Below are 20,024 nucleotides of genomic sequence, written 5' to 3'. Positions count from 1 at the left end.
GAACGTCTTTGACTCACACAGTGTTTAGCAATTAGAGAAAACTACTGTGGCTGCCAGAGAGTTCAAATGTAAACATGAGTCCAGCTAATTTTAGGTCTGCTTTTGAGACAGCTTTAGTAGTCTTGCCAGTCTCATGCTTTGTAAACAAAAAAAAGAAAAGACAAACATATATGCATGAGGCTTTTGGGCAACCCTCTTCATACCTTTATCTGTTCATGTGACACTCACATTTTGAATCCGCCCACCACAGCCTACTGCATGGGGTTATGGGTCAGCCTACTTCAACCAATGAGCCTTCTTCCCTGTGAGCATGGCATTTTGCTCTTGCACATGTGCACATCTGAATAAAATGAGTGCACTTCAATCCCATGGCTGATAAGTCAATCTGTTTTTATTTCATGTGCTTAATTTTTATTTTTTTTATCACACTTAGACAACAGCATTTTTTTGTGCTTTTTTATTACGTTTACTCTTTTAATGTCTATTGCATATGCTTGCAAGAAAATGTTTATCAAAATATTTCAGGCTTTGCAAGATCTGAGCTATTGGCTTTGCCAACGGTTGTTGACTTTAAGACCAATCCCCTTTATATCATGTCATGTTTTTCATTCATTAGCACCTTGGGTTATGGATACCAGCAGTCGTCACTCCTGGTTTCAGGAGGCGGGCAGCCTGCTTGTGAAAACAAATCATGAATTTCATTCGGGTTATATGATCTCCGACGCATATACAAAAATAGAGTACAGTGGAGCCGGTGGGTGCTTACATTTTCCACATCTATTAAAGTCGGTAATATATCCCTCATCCAGTCTTCTAAATCGCCCACAGAGTACATGTTATACATTTTCTGACTTGACAAAATTCAAAACTTAAGAAACAGGACTTACAGTAGAGTTAGCGCTGTATGAAAAGAGCTTGAAAAGTGGGAACACCCTGAACAGTGTGGACACTTCAAAGCTAGGAGTGCCTGGTCTAATAATGATCCATCTGTAAATAAATAGCAAGTACTCTCACGCCAAATAGTTAGTGAGGTAAGACCCAGTTTGAAATATCAATGTCTTTCAAGGGATAGAGGAATTAAGTGCAATTAATTGCGGGTGGCCAGCACTCGAACCCACTGGTTCAAATTAAGCACTGTCAGTATGTCAACCATTTTGCGAACCATATGGCCCCGACCAAACATAAGAACATGAGAAAATAAGTAAAACAAAAGGTGATCAGTGGTCAAGGTTGTGTTTTAAGTCAATTTATTAACCTCTTGCATTTGTTGACAGGCTGGCAAAATAAGGGAAAGGGTGCTTTTCATCTTTGAGCCAACGTGTGAAGTATGGTAAAATCTGCCCCTCTCACACTGATGTGACCAGCTCCTGCCTGCTTTACAGGACACTAGTGCTTAGAACCCATCCCCGTAGCCCATATCTTGCCAGACATATCTCGCTGATGAACAAGGCCTTATTTTACAGGAATTCAAATGATGTACTATGAAACATGAATAAGGTATGAGAGAAACAATTTTGCAAACTTTTACAAACCTAGGGGTCGATTAAGATTGCGGTGAATCCGCATCCTCCGGGCCGGTGGAAGCCACCGCCGGCCCGAAGGATGCGGATTCACCGCCGCGGACCCTGAAAACACCCCCCGCCAGATCACCACCGCTGATCCGCGGGGTGTTGACCGCAATTTGGTGGCGGTGTCTGCAAGACACCGCCAGCCAAATTACGATGTGTGTGCAAACATGCTTTTCCTCTGCGGATTTTCCGCCGTGGAAAAGCATGTGGAAGCATGTGGAGATTTGCTTCTGGGGGGCCCAGGGTGTCAGGAGGTGGGGGATGCACCTATGGTACCCCCCTGCATCTGCATGCACAAAGCGGCAGGCACCGCGCGGTGCCTGCCGCTTTGTGCATGCAAATGCAAAGCATGCATATTTAACATTGCAGCGGGTGCTGCTTTAAGCAGCACCCGCCGCAATGTTAACTATACGGGATGTGACCGCCAGGGTGGCGGTCACATCCTAATTCCGATGGAGGGAACGCCGCTGCCCCTGCGGACGGTCCCTCCACCTCGGGGGTCCCATCCTAATCGACGTCCTAATCTTTTGTAAAACCGAATTTGTACAATGTTGAATATTTACAGAATCACATTATGTTAACTAATTTGGGAGCCAAATGTGCCGTTTCCAAAATACAATGATCATCTACTCCAAAGATCACGCTAGTTCCTACCTCTAGCTTCACATAAAGGTTGGGCAGTGTCAGTGGGTTTCTGATGCAAAAACAGGTTGCAAGATCACCCCTGCTAACATTTGTGTCAGACATTTTCTGAGTTTCGTGCCCTATTAGTACATTGACACAAAAATGAGGACAAACTTCTATAACCAAAATCACTGTACATTTTTATGTTCTATTTCAATTTTTTTCCAGATTTGCACTCACAGTATCTTGTCTATGTCTATCTAGATGTATTTATAGAGTGCAGCTCCTACTCCAAGGAGTGTCCTGGCGCTGGATGCTGAAAAGTAATGGTAGGAGAAGAAAAGAGTTATGGGCTGGAGAAAAAGCCACGTTTTCAGCTTCTTCCGAAACACGGGTGTTGACTTAATGCTTCTAAGGGTCAGAGGCAGTTTGTTCCAAAGGGATGAGCCTTTCCCCCTGACCTAGCCTTTTTGATACGTGGGGTACTGGCTAGGAAAAGATTTGCGGAGCCAGGGCCCATTCTGTATAAGGCTTTCTGAGTCACAAGTAGTGACTTAAAGATAATTCTTTTTCTTACTGGAAGCCAGTGAAGACTCCGCAAAAGGCTTGACACATGAGCATCACGGGGGAGCTCGAAGATAGTTCGAGCCTCTGCATTCTGGACCAGCTGATGCCTGTCCGTCAGATACTTAGGCATGCCTAAGTAAAGACCATTCCCATAATCAAGACGAGATAAGATCAGGGCTTGAATCACTTATTGTCTGGCCTCCAAAGACAAAAGGAACAAAAATTTCCAAAGAAGTCGCAAGAGGGCAAATCAGGTGTCCACTACTGAGTTTACTTGGGTATGGAATAGTAGTTGATTATCAAGTTTAAAGCCCAGGTTTTTAACCACTTGATTTTTGATAAGGGGGGATGGGAGCATCTGGTGGCCAGAAAGACTGCAAGGGTGTTTCTGCATCCAAGCCAATGATAATCAGCTCTGTCTTTCCCGCATTACATTAAGCTGATTTACAGACAGCCACACAAATACCACAGAGACCAAGTACTAATTAACTTGCCTGGGCAGGGCTCTTTGTTCTTCCACATGAACAGCAGCTGGGAGTCATCTGCATAAGACACAATTTTTGCCCCTAGCGATTCTACCAAAGTATCCAAAGGTATGAGGTAGATATTGATCAAGGTCGGGCTCCGGGCAGAGCCCTGAGGGACACCAACCTTCAGCTTATGGGAAGTGGCTGAGTAGGGATGGCACCATACCTCCTGTCTCCTCCCCTCGAGGAAAGACGCCAGACACTTCCAGGCCAACCCCCAATGCTAATCGAGGGGAGACAGGTCAGGAGAAGATGGTGCGAGATCGTATCGAAAGCAGCAGATAGGTCTAACAGGACCAACAGCGCCCTGTCACCCACTTCCAGACCAATGCGGATGGAGTCAACTTGTACCGAGTCAGTGTTGGTGGATAACTGTGTGAGCAAATAGAGAGCAAGTGCTATGTGCACTCAGCTCCAAATCGGCCCTAATGATCCATAAGATGCAGGTAGCATGTATGCTGGTTGTAGAACTGCTGCCAGTGTCTAAAAGAGGTCAACCTCAAAGAGAAAAGAGCCTCAAGTGATGCAGGCTGCCATGCAAGCTGTCAGAAACAAGATAAAGCTATTCAGTGACCTCAGAATGTGAAACTAGACACATGTTACAACTAGCGCCTCTCCCCTTTGCTGAAAACACATATATGACAAATAAGCAAACTAACTCACTGTGAAGGTATCAAGGAACACCCCATCTATTACCTTCATCAGACATCAATGAAACATAGCTGGATTTGGATGATTGCATGGGATATTAAAGCAAAAAGGTAAAAGAGTCTTGAAACTGAAACTGCCTTCCACAAACCCTAAGGATTTATCTTTGGGGCCAGCAAGTTTCCAACTCCTTCTCCTCCCCACATATTCATGTTGTAGCGCCAGGACACTCTGTTTGAGTAGCTGTTTTCCCTATACAAGTAACGTCATTCATTCATTCATCGCCAGTTTAATTACAAGACAATAATTCGTTCTTAGCTTGCCCATTTTAAACTCTTCAGCAACATATGTCATTTCAGCTTAAACTCTGTCACTGAAATTGTACTGGTGCACCATTTTATTGGTAATCTCTCAAGGTCCTCGGGAAGGAAAATGCAATGTTGAAATGATATTGCGTACCTGTGAGATGCGCATGTAGTGTAATGGAGGACCACCACTCAAATGAGTGGGCCCTTGTTTCTGTGGTTCTCAGGGACGAATCTTCAAATTCCCAGATATCTAGATGTCCTTTGATTACTTGTCAGTTTACTGATGAACCCACTGACCAGGGAGTGCTCCTAGGAAACAGAACTTTCTGATTGACAGATACATTTCAGGCATGGGCGGTTTAAGGATTCCAGAAAATCCCACCTAAGATCCGACTTACCCATGGTGTGCAAAACTAAACGTCTTACCAACTATGATCAGGAACATTAGCATGGGTGGGAGGCATCACCTCTGTTTACTGTGGTCTCTAGAGTTTTTCCTTTTCATATTTTACCTCTATTGTATGCTGGGGTCTGAAAATCCATTTTATAATAGGACTGGTCTGCTATTGGCCATCTAGCTGCCCCTCAAGAATTTCAAACATTTACAACTGATTCATTGCAACCGATGAACAGTTTTTTCTCCGACTCCTTTTTACAGGCATGAGAAGTAGGGTGATTTGTCTGCGTTTTCTGCTGGGAGGGCCAATTGCCACTTGCCCCGCACAAGGAGCTGCTGACAGTTATCATGCCGATATGAGGTGGATTGCTAGTGGGTGCAACAGGATATATTTAACTGAAGTTATATGGTGTTATTTAGATTTCATATTTTTCTGCAACGAAATGTACATTTGTATTATGCAGCAATTACAGCAACAGGCTACCATGCCACCACCAAACAAAAATAAAGGTAATAACAAAGATATGAAACGATTTTGTAAAAAGAATATAAAACAGAAAAAAGGTTATTAAAATAATTTAGAAAAGGAATAAAGGCAAAGAGCAATGTAAATATAAGAACATGAGCAGTGTGCAGCCATTATGTTGTTTTAGTTCATTATTTCTGCATTGCCAACTGATTAAATAGCACATAAAAAGTAATGCAATCACTACTACAATGCTGGCCCTTGAACAGTATGTTTACATCAAGCCTATCTTTCTATTTACCCAATGGAGCTTCAATTTCATGTGCACACTGATGGCTCTCAAATTCGCATTCAACTCGAAAACAACCAAGCCCATCATACTCATTTCCCTAAAGGGTTTAGTGTTATTTATGTTCGGTTGTCAGAAAAGGTTTAAACCTAGATTATGGTAATAGGAAATCCAGCCAGTTTTTACCTACTGATGGAATGGACAACTGAACAAGAAGAAAATGCAAAATGTATATGATTAGAAAAACATGGAATGGACAACTGAACAAGAAGAACAAGCAAAATGTGTATGATTAGAAAAACACCCGGATTATGACACAGATGTCAGAAAATTAAGGCAAAGAAAAAAAACTTTAACTCCCAGCTCATGATGCTGTAAATGTTCGACCTTTACTACATTCAGACCACAAAGCTGAACTCAGAAGAGCCCAGCTCCTGCCTCGGCTGGACTTCTACATCCTAGTCCACATCAGAACCCAAAAGAAGAACAAAACCAAGTGACAAGACTCTGATTTATTCTAAGGAACCTCAACAATATTACTACAGCCCAAAAATAACGTCATTAATTCCTGGTAAAACAAATTCAATACTGTAGGTCCAATCTTCAAATACTTTTTTAGAGAAGGTCCCTAGTACCTCTTTTATTACACCGTGTGCAGGCCATCCCATCCACCAATGCCAGTTACTGCCATCTAGGACTGCAAAGTAAGACTTGGTGACCTGCTTAGCATCATGCAAATCAATTAAATAAATACATTGAAATTATATGGAGTTCATTGCTTGGAAAAAACTGTTTTAGTGAAAAAGCTTCCTTAAATTACCTTGACCCGTTCACCTGGTGTGGGTTACATTCCATCTTTATGGTCACTCTTGCTGGGGGTTGAGATAACCAATCCTGCTGAGGGACACGTGGGCTCATCTTGGAAGATTGTCCATATTCACTGGAGCAGGATGCAGTCATCTCCGTCTTAGCAAGGTGTGGAGTCCCGTAGGTACACTCAAATAGTGACTGGTCTTCACTCACCACTGATAAGGCTTCCTACAAAGCACAATAGAACATAAGGAATGTTGTAGTCATTAAAATTGACAATCTTACATAATTACCTTGGATATCGCAATAAAATATGCTTTGATAATTTCCATCTGTTTAACATTTTTTGGGGGGGATTTTACATATTAGAAATGTTTTGGTCCAAAGATATATGTTCTGCCTTCTAGCTAAAAAAAGATATCAAATGAAGAAACCTAAAATCTTCAATTTCTCTACGTACATCACTGATACATTTAAAGAGTACAATGCATATCTTCCTATCGTATTCCAGAGTTTGACAGCATCCTTTTCCTTATATTCACAGGATCTAATGCAAAGGGCCTGATTTAGATCTTGGCAGATGGGATACTCTGTTCCAAATGTAACGGAGATCCCGTCCACCATATTACAAGTACCAAAGGATACAATGCACTTGTAATACGAAGGACAGGATGTCCGTCATATTTGTGACTGAAAATCCCATCCACCAAGATCTAAATCAGGCCATAAGTCTTTTCAAACATTTGCTCCACTTGCTCCACAATTTCCAGTAAGCAATCAGATGCCACTGTGAGAAAATCTGTCAAAGACGGGATACGCAAACACAAGGAGATGATGGACGGAGCGCTGAAACTTTTCAGACACTCATCCTCAATCACAGATCTGGGTTGAATCCATCAACGTTCTTTAGCTCACGTCGCCACCCCAGTTCAGACTTAGCTATTTGCAAATCAGTCTGACCCTGTGCCTCATGGGAACAGTCCAGCCCGAATTGCCAAGCCATGTTTTCTCTGGACCGGAAACAAGCATCCTGGAACCAGTTTCAGGGTAACAACCCTCTTCAGCTAGGCTAGCTTTTATCCAGTGGAAAGTGATCTAAAAATGACAGGATACAGTCTGATATCCTTTTTCTGGTGCATGAGGTTCCACTACTGTCAAGTATCTGTTCTATCGATGTGGGACATATTAAAGTGTTGCAATCAGTTGCACAATGTAAGCACCATATACAATGGAATATTCAGGCGTCAATATGTTTGTAAGTCAGTATTTGTGATCTCGACAGTCTCACATACAACTGTAGCCTTATGTGTATCCAGAGCTAGGAGAATGGAGAGGAGTATCTACTAAATATGAATCAATTGTTATTAGAGAGAGTCGTGTGCGATCAAAGGGTGGTACAAAGTGCAGACATTCAACGATTACTGTTATCAGAACTTACAATAACAGAAATAGAGTATTTAGATCAGAAAAGGGAGAAATGCACAACCTTTTCGAAAATAAGCTCAAAACACGCCAATATTTATTCACGATAAAATGCTCCAAATTACTGAAATATTGCTACTGTGAAAGAAAAGCTCTTATAACCAATAAACAAACATGTTTTTTCTGCCTGCTGTCCGAGCTTTTGTTAACCTCTATGATTATTTATAGCTAGTCTACCTAGAAAGGAGAAAGGAGCTGTATTTCCAGTAAAGGAGTATTAGTTGTCATTAGAGACAGGGTATAATATCATGGTTTAAAGTGCAAGCATTAGATAGTGGCTGAGACTCAGTATGGGATGGCTTGCTTAATCATTAGAGATTGTTCACAAGAGCATGTCCAGTGAAGGAGGGTTGGATGTACATTATCCAGGTCGTAACTGGTAAACAAGCACAAATCCCTCTCAAAACAAGTCGAGTGTCTCTATCCAGAGTTAAAAAGAAATAACTGGTTCTCCACTACGCACAATAAAGGTGATGGTGGCCAAGGCTCCCATATTAAGTGCTGCAGTTCCAACAGACCTTCTTTACAAGAGCTTTCCACCTGAAGAATGTAAGGAAGCACATTATCCAAGTTAGAAATAAGCACAATTCCTCTTAATTATAAATCCCAAAGAAGCCTAGCCCCCAATCACAAAAGAAATCTTAGAATGAAAGAATAATTCTTGCAGTAATTTAAAAGAATGCATCCAGATTATCTTGACTGAGTTGTATCACAGCTGTAAAATAGCCCCAGTGCACCCTAATGGAGATGGAAGGAAACATTCAAACAGCCACTAGAAAGAAGTTGAGACAATAATAATCCTGTAGGCTGATGCAAGATTGACTGATATAAATATTTGTAAAGCATGAACTGTCAGCTACAACTGTATTCTGGTGCTGAGGGGGCCAGGAGGGGAGAACAACTACCCAGAAAAGATAGGAGCAAAGAATGGACACAGTGTGAGTTAGAGATGTATCATTCTAATTGGGAGAAATCCTTGCTTTGAGCACTTTGTAAAAAGCAAGATGATGATCTAAACTGCTAATTTCTACAAAAGTAATAGTTTTTAGAAGGGGAGTGGAGAGAGAGTGACTGGTGTGTTGAAGATTAGATGAACATCTGCATTTTTTACCCTTTGACGTCAGAGAAGTACAGTGGCAACAAGGCCAAAGTGGAGGGAATTGCAGTAGTCAGGGCATAATAAAGTTACCTCTTGGACAACAATTCAACTAAAATCCAATGGAAAGAAAGGAAAACATTTTCATAAGGTTCTCAGTAGGAAGAAGAAGGAAGTGCACACTTTGTAGATCTGACAAGAGAGGGAGAGTAATTTATCAAAGAAAAAGCAAGTTTGGCATAGGTGAGTCACCGGTGATGGAAGACTACCATCTCTGTAGCCAAGTTGATGGGTTTGCTCCGTTGATGAGTACATCAGTTTTATCTGTTTTCAGTTTTAGAGAGTTAGACCCTATCCATTTAATGTTTTACAGCATGGAAACCTAGAAGCTTTAGTTCTGGACGAATTCCGGTTGAGGTGGATGATAGGTTAAGTATCTTCCACGTACATCATGATACAAAATGCTATTGAAATATAAGTTTGGCTAGAGGAACAACATATATGTTAAAAAGTGTGGGCCTGCTAGAAGAGCCCTGAAGAATGCCTTGCGAAATATCTTTAAATTAAGAGTAAAAGGGAGGAAGATGGACCACTTGTTGCCTGTTGTCCAGACAAAAAGTGATCCACCTAAAAGCCTTTTTGCAGATACTGATGTCCTCAAATTGGATTTTTAAGTACTATTAAAAACCATTTTCTTAATGTTGCAAATTGGTTCAGTAAAATAAGGGCAACAGGGTTGTATGATGGTACCATTCATGCATTTACCATGCATGCCGGTTTCACCCAGTCTGTACAACGCAGGTTTTAACCACGAATATGCCTTTACCACGCATGCCTTTACAACGATTTACGCATTTTCAAATTATTTTTGGTAAACACATTTCCATGCTTAAGACTTGAACCCCCGACCCCTACCCGCCCTGAGTCCTAAAACTACCTCCCTCCCTCCTAAAACCAACCCTCTCCCCAACCCGAGCCCTAAAAACCATAGGTGTGCTTAAGGCACATTTGTTGTTCGGGCAAGGGTGGTTACACTTGCGGGCTTCCGAAACGTGTGGCTCTGGCCGCGTAGTTCCGGATGTTTGCCAGGCAGCAGAGCCACCCTGATCGGTTATAAGCTTGAGTTCATCCACAATAGCAAGAAGAGGCGCCTCTGTGCTATGGAAGGGACAGAAACCGTATAGTACTGGATTAAGAATATAGTTGTATCCAACTATGCCAAAAGTTATCTATGGCATATTTTATTAAAATATGCAGGAGGAGGTTGTCCTTAAACTGCTGAGACCTGCCTGGCTGGTATTTGGGTTCTTAAAGAGGGGTCCCACTAGGGACTTTTTGCAGCAAGAATAAACTGAACCATTTGTAAGTGAGCGATTAGAAATCTCTGTGAAATGACAGACTGACCTAAGTGGATGATGGAGCCTGGGAATGGCTCGAGTGGGGATTCTGTTACTATGGACTCTTCTAAAGCAGAAGTTTCCTTCATGGACTATATTGATGCTAGCAAAATTCATGACAAACATATTGTATTCCTAAAATCCACTGTACAGCCTCCTTCTGCAGCCATTGGCTCCTTTGGCTCATGACCCACTAGACACAGGCTGCGATTATTATGCTTTTGCTATCTTGAATGCTTAGAGTCCTTCCAGAGAATTTTGTTTTATAATAGTTTAGTCTCTATTGAATCCAACCTGCTGTTCTGCCCAAATGTCCTCATTCAGAGTCATTATGCAATTGATATTCTTAATTATTTGATACGAGGATGATGAATAACTAGAGCGCCCTCAGAATTTTAAGGTAATGAATCCTCCTTGATTGTTTCATGTGGTCTATATAAGTCTTCGGACCAAAGCTGGCAAACGTTGAATTATACAGCATGCCTAAAAAGATGATACAATCAGAGCTAAGCAGAAAGGTATTGCATCAGAGCAGTGGTTAATTTGTGTAGGTGTTTTCCAGTTCACAGCACTGGCACTTATTTTTTCAACACCAGCATTTATTTCTGACAATCCACCACATGGTGGTGCTGTCAGTCTATTTTTGAGCAGCGCTCAACCACGGATTGTTTAAAAATTCAATATACATGTACATAAATATAACAATACCTCGTCCAGGCTATCCTTATAGCTTTAGTGACGTGGAATCATGTAAATGGTCACATTTATTAGAGTATTTTGGCTACAAGTTTGGCAGCGCTGGCAGGTTGAAAAGCTGCAGTGGCCTTCCGTGAAGTACCTTGGGCCCTGGAACTTATGTTTGTTATGTATGTTTGTTACTTTTCTAATTAGTTTCTTTAGGAAATTACCATGTCTATAATTAATAAAAATTACTCATTTGTAAAGCATAAACTCATCACCCCTAAAGGTATCCAGACGCTGGGGAGCCATCTGGGAGATTAAGGGAGCTATTGCTCAGAGTCACATAATGCTGAGCTAAGCTACCGCCAGCGATCATACTGTTAGCCCGCACTCCAGAGTTATCCGCTGTGGCTGCTGCACCACACCTCTCCTGCCTAGAGGAGCTCAGCACGAACCCTACAAAAGCCATTAGGATGTAACACTGACATTACAGGGAGCAGATTGCTATACATGAAAGAAAAGCAGTTAGCTTGCTTATCTGACCTCACACGTGACAAAACAATGGAGAAAAAACTATACACAGTTTGCAAAATGCATTTAAGAGCTGGCTTGCCTTGGATTGTTTACCCAAACAAAGCACATTTCCCACAAATCATCGCCATATCTTTAATGCCATGCTTGGCTTCCCAGAAGAACAACAGGAAGTTGAAGTGTGAACTCTGAGCAGACCCTTTTACCACAGAACAATGCGCTGCAGCAAGAAGACGAAAACACCGCCCAGGCACTGCCAAGGGACTTGAAGAAAAAAAAGGAAGGAGAACTCGAGAAGCTACACGGGTGAAGGCTAGAGTGACTGTAGATACCGCCTGGCAGCTGGCCAGCTGTTTCAAAGGCTGGGGGTAGCACACATAGACGGCAGTTCTAACTGATGTGTCGCTTGGGGTTTGTGGCATTTAAAAAGGATGTGCGCGGAAAAATAGTGCCAAAATATGCACGTGTGGAATCCTTCTTTGAAAGACAATTGTAACTAAGTCAAATACATATTTTGTAATATAAATTAGCGTATTTTTTCAATTGCCAATCATTATAAATATTGTCGTAAATACAATGCATGTGCCGAAATTCCAGTTTGCATCCAAAACGGCATTTAAAAATGTGGCACAAATTGCACCTGCTATTGGGGTTTGCACCTGCAATTGATACCTGCAAGTCGCTGGTGCAAAGTGTATGCAACTCTTGTTTGCACACTTTGGAGTGGATGAAATTGTGTGTAGAGTGTAACCCTGGGCGCAGGACTACGCTACGCTCGCAGAGTGTGCATAGTTTGCACAACTACGTGCTACGCGAATTGCACGTAGCACAGTGCAAACACGCAAAGCGTAGAGTAGAGGGCTTTTTTTGCTTGCTCGCAGTCCTCAACGTCAAGTTGGCAACCGCGAGTGAGCAAAATAACATTCTGGCGAGACGTTTTCCTCGTTTGCGATCAGCAACATCAAGTTGCCGATCGCGAGCGTGGAAAATAAACCTCCCGGCGAGATTCTCAAAGCGGGGAGGTCAGGTTTCTCACTGAGAGTGCTCAGGTATGCTCGCGACCGCTCGTGATGAGAAACTACAAGTCCGCGTTGAGAAAGCTGCTGCTCGAGTACAAATCTACTCAAGCGGCAGAAAACGAACGATTGCACTGTGCAAGATGCGGTTTGCAATGACTGCACAGTGCAGACAAGCATCCGGCACTGTGCAATCAGTGCAAACAGCATTTTCCCTACCACACTACGCAGTTCGCGTAGCTTGCGTAGTGCGAAGTGCACTTCACATAGCAACGCCTAGCGCTACTACACGAACTACGCCCAGGATTAGTAGAGTGCATGTCATTCCCATTCAGAGAAGTCATACTCAGACCTGGGTGTAAATCAGTAGCCAAAGTGGGGCGGGGTGCGGGCCATGCCAGAGGAGGGAGGTGGGGAGGGTTTGTGGAGCAAAAACCTTACCTTACTGCCACCTCCCGTGCATTACTTCGTCCTTCTTCTGGCCCAGGGGACAGGCTTCCAGCCTGCCATGCAGCCAATCCTGAAGCTGCTCTTGCATGAGAGCAGTTTCAGGATTGGCTGAAGTGCCAGCAAGATGCGCTCCCAGGCAAACCAGGAGCCTGTGCCCGCTCTCTCCAACCCCAGCAACGCAGCTGAGGTTGGAGAGAGATTCACTACAAAATGAGGAGTTTGGCCGGCCTGAGACGGCAGGCCAAACACCTCATGCGCAGTATAGGGAGTGCCGCCACTCCCCCCTCAGCATTGTCATCCCCTGGACCCACCCCCAAGACTCATCAGAGTCCTGGTGGTGAGTTCAGGGGAATAAAATAAAAAGATAATAAAACGGGTTTAAAATCTGTTTTATTATCGTGTTTTTTTCTGCTGGTGGTGGGGGGAGGGGACGGCGCTCATCTGCTCTAATCGAGCAGCCGCCCCAGGTGTAAATTACACACCCGCTCATTTCTGCAATTGTAATTGTCAGCTGTGAAATTGCTGCTCATGATTTCATGTCATTTACGTGACTTTTATAGACATGATGACTTCACAATCTGACAAATGGAGCCATTCATGTCACATAATACGGTATGTCAGAACAGGGTCATAAAAACAGTCAGTAGGATTTTACATATTTACAGGTCAACTAGCCACATGCAGATGGCATCATCTTATGCAGTCCGTGCATGCAAGAGTGAAACAAAATATGGCATTCTGCAACACACATACAGAAAATTGCCATGAATGATTCTTTATGAGCCGGAAGGTGTCCCTGCAGCGCAGGCACCCTTACAACATGACAGCAGGGTGCCTGCGCTGGCACTGTGCAGCTTTTATTGTGCCAGCACTAGGGGAAACACAGGGGTGCACCACCGTATTCATGTGAATACGGCACGTCCATGTGTTTAAATTTGGCGTAGCACAGACCTCCGACATCATTTTGCACATATGCTCCTTAATTCCAGTCTTAATACCAACGTGTGCCACAGGTACTGGGTGAGCTCCCTCCCAGCAGCCATCTCGACAGCAGAATTTCCCTTAAACTCCCATTGTATACCAATGAGGATTTCCTTTTGGAAGCCTGTTCCCTTTATAATAACCTTCAGATCCTAGTCCATGAATTAAATGAGCAGGATTTCAGCAGACCTTCATATGCCTAAGTCTCATTAATTTGCTTCCATTGTCTTCTTTCCTAACAGTCTGAAAAGGGGAGCGAACTAGTAACAAGCTTTGGCAAAACCAGTTGGTCTCATCAGAGAAACCTATTGGCTGTGTTAATGCTTTATTTCTTGTTATACAGCCTCCATTCATGCATTCTGCAGCACACATAGAAAGAGGTAATTGCATTTAAAGATTGTCATGAGCATGGAAGGTGTCCCTTCCCGCACACAAACCCCCATTCCCTGCAGCACAGACACCCTTGCTCCATAGTGTAAGGCTGGCTGCATTGCAGGGATGATTCTCTGCAACACAGGCACCCTTGCACTATGGCGTAAGGGTGTCTGTGTTCACGATGGGCAGGTTTTAGTGCCAGCGCAAGGGAAAACAAAGTGGTGCACAGTATTCTTGTAAATACGGCGCATCCAGCATTTTTTAAATGACGCAGCGAGGCGCTGCGAAATGGGATTCAGTGCTGTGCTGCTCCATGTCCTTGTAATTATCCACCAGGAGTCAGATTTCAGGTCTTGCATAGGTACTGAAAATATTGAGGGAAGGACAATCATGTTTATGATTCTTTATATATCACCCACTTTTCCTTTCCTCAACATTCCCACCCTTCTCAAAAGAACAGGAAAGGTGGAATGCTTGATATATTTAGCTATGAAGTGATTTACACCTTTCTTCCACAACAGAATCACAAGCATGAAAATTAGTTCTTGTTTGTCCAGTCTGCTTCTCATAAGTAAACCATTGGTTATGCTTGACCCATTTGTTATTCAACATTTACGTTCATCCACTAAATAATAGTCTCTGTAAACGTAGGGTTACATTATGTAACTAAACTCTCCAAGGAATTAAAAAAAATGCTAGGGTCATATTCAGGGTAAGTGGTACATATATAGATGATAAATTGTTAAATTGTAATAAATAAAGCTTAAATCAATTTTTAACTGTAAGCTTCTGCTAACCAGCTACTCCTAGTGAGTAAGAATATTCTTAAAGAAGGTAGTTTGATTTAAATAGAGGAAAAAGTTAAAACACAGAAGGTTTTGGGATTAGCCATTTTGCATGGACCTGAAATACTGACATGGTTTATTAAGTGCCTTAATAAATTGTAATTACTGAGTGACATTCCTGTTTGTAGTTAAAGCTTTTCATAGATCGTCACATTACTTGGCTAGATAAATCAGTGTCCACCACAACTCTTACTATTAATGATTAATGTTTAACACATCTGCAGGTTTCCTAGCTTCAAAGGGGGACTCATATGAAGTCTCAAAAATTGGAGCAAAAGTAGTTTATCTGAGTCCACTGTCTTGACATTTGTGACATGAGTTGATTAGGGTTGGTTACTTTCAAGATATGTTTTTAAACAACATCCAGTGCTCTGCATTACATCATTATATATTCCTAAAAGAAAGTGCTAGAACCCCCTTTATGCGGAATTCGGTAAACTGAATAAAGGTGGGTGAAGTTTACTTGACACAGATATGCCCTTCTTCTCATTGTAAAACCTGTATGTTTCAAATTATACAAACACCTTTTTATTTAGACAAGAGGTACATGATATTGAAATACTGTCAACAAATAGCATATAGACGGATTAACAAATTTACTGTAATAATAGACACTCAACCAAATGTGTCAAGCTACATTGCTGGACCTAGGAATCGTATTGCCTGGACTTTTTTTATTTCCATATGTATAGATAAATAACTTATAGTACAAATATATCTTTCTATGTAGGGAAAAAATGGGAAATATTTCAAGCCCATATGAATCATAGAACTAATGGATTAACACGTTAATTTTGTTACTTATAACAAATCAGATGGCAATTATTGTAATAATTGTAATGTGGTTGCTCCAAGAAACTGCATTTTAATATATTTTAATTAATCCATATGCAATGGAACTTTTATGATCAAATCAAGACACTTTTTTCAAAATACCAATCAAAACACAAAACAACGTCAATATAGTAATAACTGTACTATAGATTTACAGCCACCAAGTTGACACAAGCATTTTACATTCAGGGGAAAATCCAACAATGTTGAGGTTCTGGAATTAAATTAAATTAGGAACATTATTTTGGTACAAATGCAGATCATTTTTACTGGTGATGTAGAATACTGTAGCCTCCAAATTTCCCAAATGTAAACAAAAGAGAAACAATTTAATTACGTTCCACTGAGAAGTGTACTTTAACATCTCACGTTCCAAGAACAATCAATCCAAAAATCACAAAATGGATATCATCTATTAAAAGCTCTGCATTTGCAGTATGGGATTAGCATGTTTGGGCATTTGGGAGAGCCTGTTGAGCAGACTATAGATAAGGTTCAGGGAGCAAACCCAGTCCTACAGGGCCTGTCTACCCTTTGAAACCATGGCAAGCAGACTGTTTAAACATAGACTAAAATATAAGATTTTGGCTTCCTTCCGGGCATAGAGATGGATCTCCTCTTTCCAATGTGAATACCTTCCGAATTTTACCCTCCAATAATCTCTTAAAAGAGGTACAAGAATCATTCTAAGCTGGTGATGCATTTAAAATGCGGTTTCTTCTGGTATACATCAATGTTCAAATATATTGTTTCTTTTCATAAGTAAACGTACTAAGAGATGACAAGAGGCTGAATTTATGGGATAATCTTTCTCTGGTAATGCGCAAAAAGTGACTTGAATGATCATTTTAGACCTTAATAAATGGCAACGGATGTATATGATTGTTATCATCAGTGACGTTCTACGTCAGTGATGTGCTGCACAAAATAAATTTCGGTCTGATTCACAAAATTATTTTTGCACATGTTCATGGAATTTATATTTGACAAAACTGATCTGTGATTGGAGATTCAAAAATGAAAATCCATGATCAAGATTTACAGATAAAAAATCATTGTTTGGCTGGTAGATTTTATTTACTCCTGAGGATAACGCATCAGTTTGCAGATTGTCCATTTAAACGGACATGACAAACAATTGGTGAACCTCCACAAACTTTTAAGTTCTATGATTTGGGCTCGAACTTCTTAAAATGATGGTTAGATCATACACTTGGGAGTAATCATGGCTGGTGCAGTACAATATTTTTGTTGCTCTGTACAGTAGACTGTACAGATACTGCTCGCTCCCTGCAGTGTGTTTGTTATTGTTCTCGACTGTCGGGCTTGACTCAAATCTACTGATGCCGAAGCTTCTTATTCTAGTCTATTTGATGTATGTCAGCAGCTCCTGTTGATATTCTGTTTATGATTCTTTGGGACATATTCTAAGGAGAATGTCCACATGACATTTCATTGTTTTACACACTGTGCTCTACCAGGCCCCACATCTGTGTTGGCTAGGATGCAAAAAGAGAAGATATACAACAAAGGACAAATACTGACATACTGCTCCGAAGAAATATATTAAAAATAAATTTTATGTTTGGTAAGTTAGAACAGTAATACCATAGATATACAAATGCATTCCTAACTGAGGTTTGCTGGTTGATACCCTACCTGACCATACTACGATTAAACAAAATATGTACCCTACAACTGTCTCAAATTGTATATATTTTAGATATATTTGTTGTTGTTTTGGGGTTGGTAACTCTGGAAAAGAAAGTACACTCTGACCTTTACCTAGCCCCTTGATGCACAAACAGCTAAAGGAAGTGATGTGTCTGGTGGAGTGGGTTGTTTGTGATCCTGACAGTGATGGACATATTTACATTACTACTATTAAATATCACATTGATATAATTGACAGTGTCCAGACCGATGTTGGAGAACCAATAACAATGAAGAAGGACTTTAATGACTGGTATGCGTGAGTTAGAAGCAATATGAAGTTATTCTTGCATTTTCATGATTAGACCAGATCTCTCCATATCTCCTCTTCCCACTTGCTCATGGCTTGTATTTCAAACGTTTTGTAGTTTCCTTTTGTCAATTAAGGTACTCCTACAACCATTTTTAATGGCACCCATCAACTCTTCCCTCGTCGCGTTACAAAGCTCATTATACCATTCTACTTTATGTTGCTTATTGTCTTACTCTTCCCTTCCTTATAAAGAACTTTTTGATCTCACCTAATAATACAATAAATATACCTAATGATAGCTGCAGTTCTAGCTCATATTTGTTAAAAACATTTAACATATAACCCAAGCACTATGACTGTGTATATTTGAGATAAAATAACATCATTCCTTTAAAAAACTAGCCACGTTACCCGCCTCTAAATAGGGTTTAAAAATGTAACAATGTTTTGCTTATGGGAAAATATGGGTACATTACCTAAATCTAGTGTCAAGGCATTATGAGCACTATCTGGCCTTTCAAAAACTATTATATCAATCAGTCAGGCCAAAGAGACACATCCAATAAATATAATCAATTCTAGATCTACAGTGAGCCCTTTTGACTGTATATCTAGATTCCTTTTTTGATGTTGTACGCCCTTTGCAGGCTCAGAAAATATACCTAAGAGTGCGGGAGGAGGCCTGGAACACTAAATTGGTATTACTAGTGATGTCAATATTATTCAGTTTAGAGATTCCCCATTCCTCATCCTCCTCCTCAGTAAAATTTGACATGACTTCAAGAGGCTGGTAAATGTATTAGATCATTCCACCCACCGAACATAGAATGTTCTATATTAAACAGAGAGACAACCACTGGAATGCTGGACAAGAACACTTATAATGTTGATTATTGGCCCTCGGCCATGCCATTGTCTTCAACAGAGCTTATCACATCCTGGCTTCCAGGAAATTATATTGCAGTTAAACGAAATCCATGTTATGTGCATTCTTTTTTTATGATACACATCCAATTCCTAAAAGCCTTCATCACTCGCTACCATTTGAATAATAATTGAGATGCTTCATCAGTGCATGAACAGTACTTTTTTTCTCTTATTGATCTCCATATGTGACCAATAGTCTGTCATGGCAGGGTGAGATAACTACATCCATGGGTTTCGCTTTTGAAGCAAATGGTTTATGGTCTTCTTTCATAATGCGATAACGACACCTGAAGGGCTGTTATCTGATTATCAAAGCGGAAGGAGTCCCCTATGAACCTCTTCTTCATTGTGAATCTTGGACAAAGTTTCAGAGAGAATTGGCAGGGAAACGTTTTATTTAAAAAACTTTTTTTCCCAATCAAAACATGTTTAATTTAACATGTTTAACATGTTTCAATTTAAAACATGTTTTCGTAATTCAAATTATCATAGAAGTGGTGGTCTGCTGACCCTTGCAGGCCACCATCCATTTGAACGTGGCCAATTACATAGTGCCATAAATTGTTACCTGGCTAATGAGTATTGACTGTCTGTGATTTGGCATTTTAAAAACCAAAGTATCTCTATCTATGTCGGTTCGCAAAATCAGAATGGATTTGCAAAAAGGTTGTTGCAAAATTGGCCACCACTTTATGCAAATCTATTCTTTCTTAGAACATGAGGTCTGTAGTCCAGTGACAGTAGAAGACTATGTTGAAATAAGTAAACTGCAGAGCGTAAATCCTCCAAGGCTAAATACACTCAGAGGAAAATGTAGGTTCATTTTCTGACCACAACTAAGGCAAAGATGATGGTATAACTAAAGAACTACTGCATCTGATACCACAAGAGCAAATGGTGGCAAAAGCACAAATATCTGGAGAAGAAGAATATAAAAAGTCCCAGCGACCTGCTTAGTGAGGAGATGACATGTTCAGTGTTCATTTGTATTTGAAATGTGAAAATGTATTGATGTTTGAATAATTAAAATCATTACATCTCTGCACACTAGCAAATTAAAAAGCATTGGTAAGAAAATACTACTTCAAAACTAGTGGAAGTAGGCGAATACAGGTGTTCAACTTGCGTCAATACACTAGCCTAGACTTAACATCACAAAGTGTCCCATACACTGCCCCCTAATGTCTTTTTCACCAGATTTTCCTCCCCGACAGCTGAAAGCAATATTATAAATAAGAA

The 20,024-nt window shown here is 40.9% G+C and overlaps 1 protein-coding gene across 4 annotated transcripts in view; it reads right to left on the bottom strand.

Moving 5' to 3' along the window:
* Window positions 1-20,024, bottom strand: part of ERG (ETS transcription factor ERG) — a 556,889-nt gene that overhangs the window by 105,676 nt on the left and 431,189 nt on the right. For all 4 annotated transcript variants that reach the window (XM_078656846.1, XM_078656847.1, XM_078656844.1 and 1 more), the window contains one exon: window positions 6,215-6,432. In XM_078656846.1, the coding sequence (XP_078512972.1) occupies window positions 6,215-6,354 (140 nt within the window). In that variant the 5' untranslated portion in view covers window positions 6,355-6,432. The remainder of the gene's footprint in view (window positions 1-6,214; window positions 6,433-20,024) is intronic.

This window comes from Lissotriton helveticus, chromosome 8 (assembly GCF_964261635.1).
Source record: "Lissotriton helveticus chromosome 8, aLisHel1.1, whole genome shotgun sequence".
NCBI lineage: Eukaryota > Metazoa > Chordata > Amphibia > Caudata > Salamandridae > Lissotriton > Lissotriton helveticus.
The sequence above is the reverse complement of the archived record's forward strand: the minus strand, read 5'-3'. Positions and strand labels throughout refer to the sequence as shown.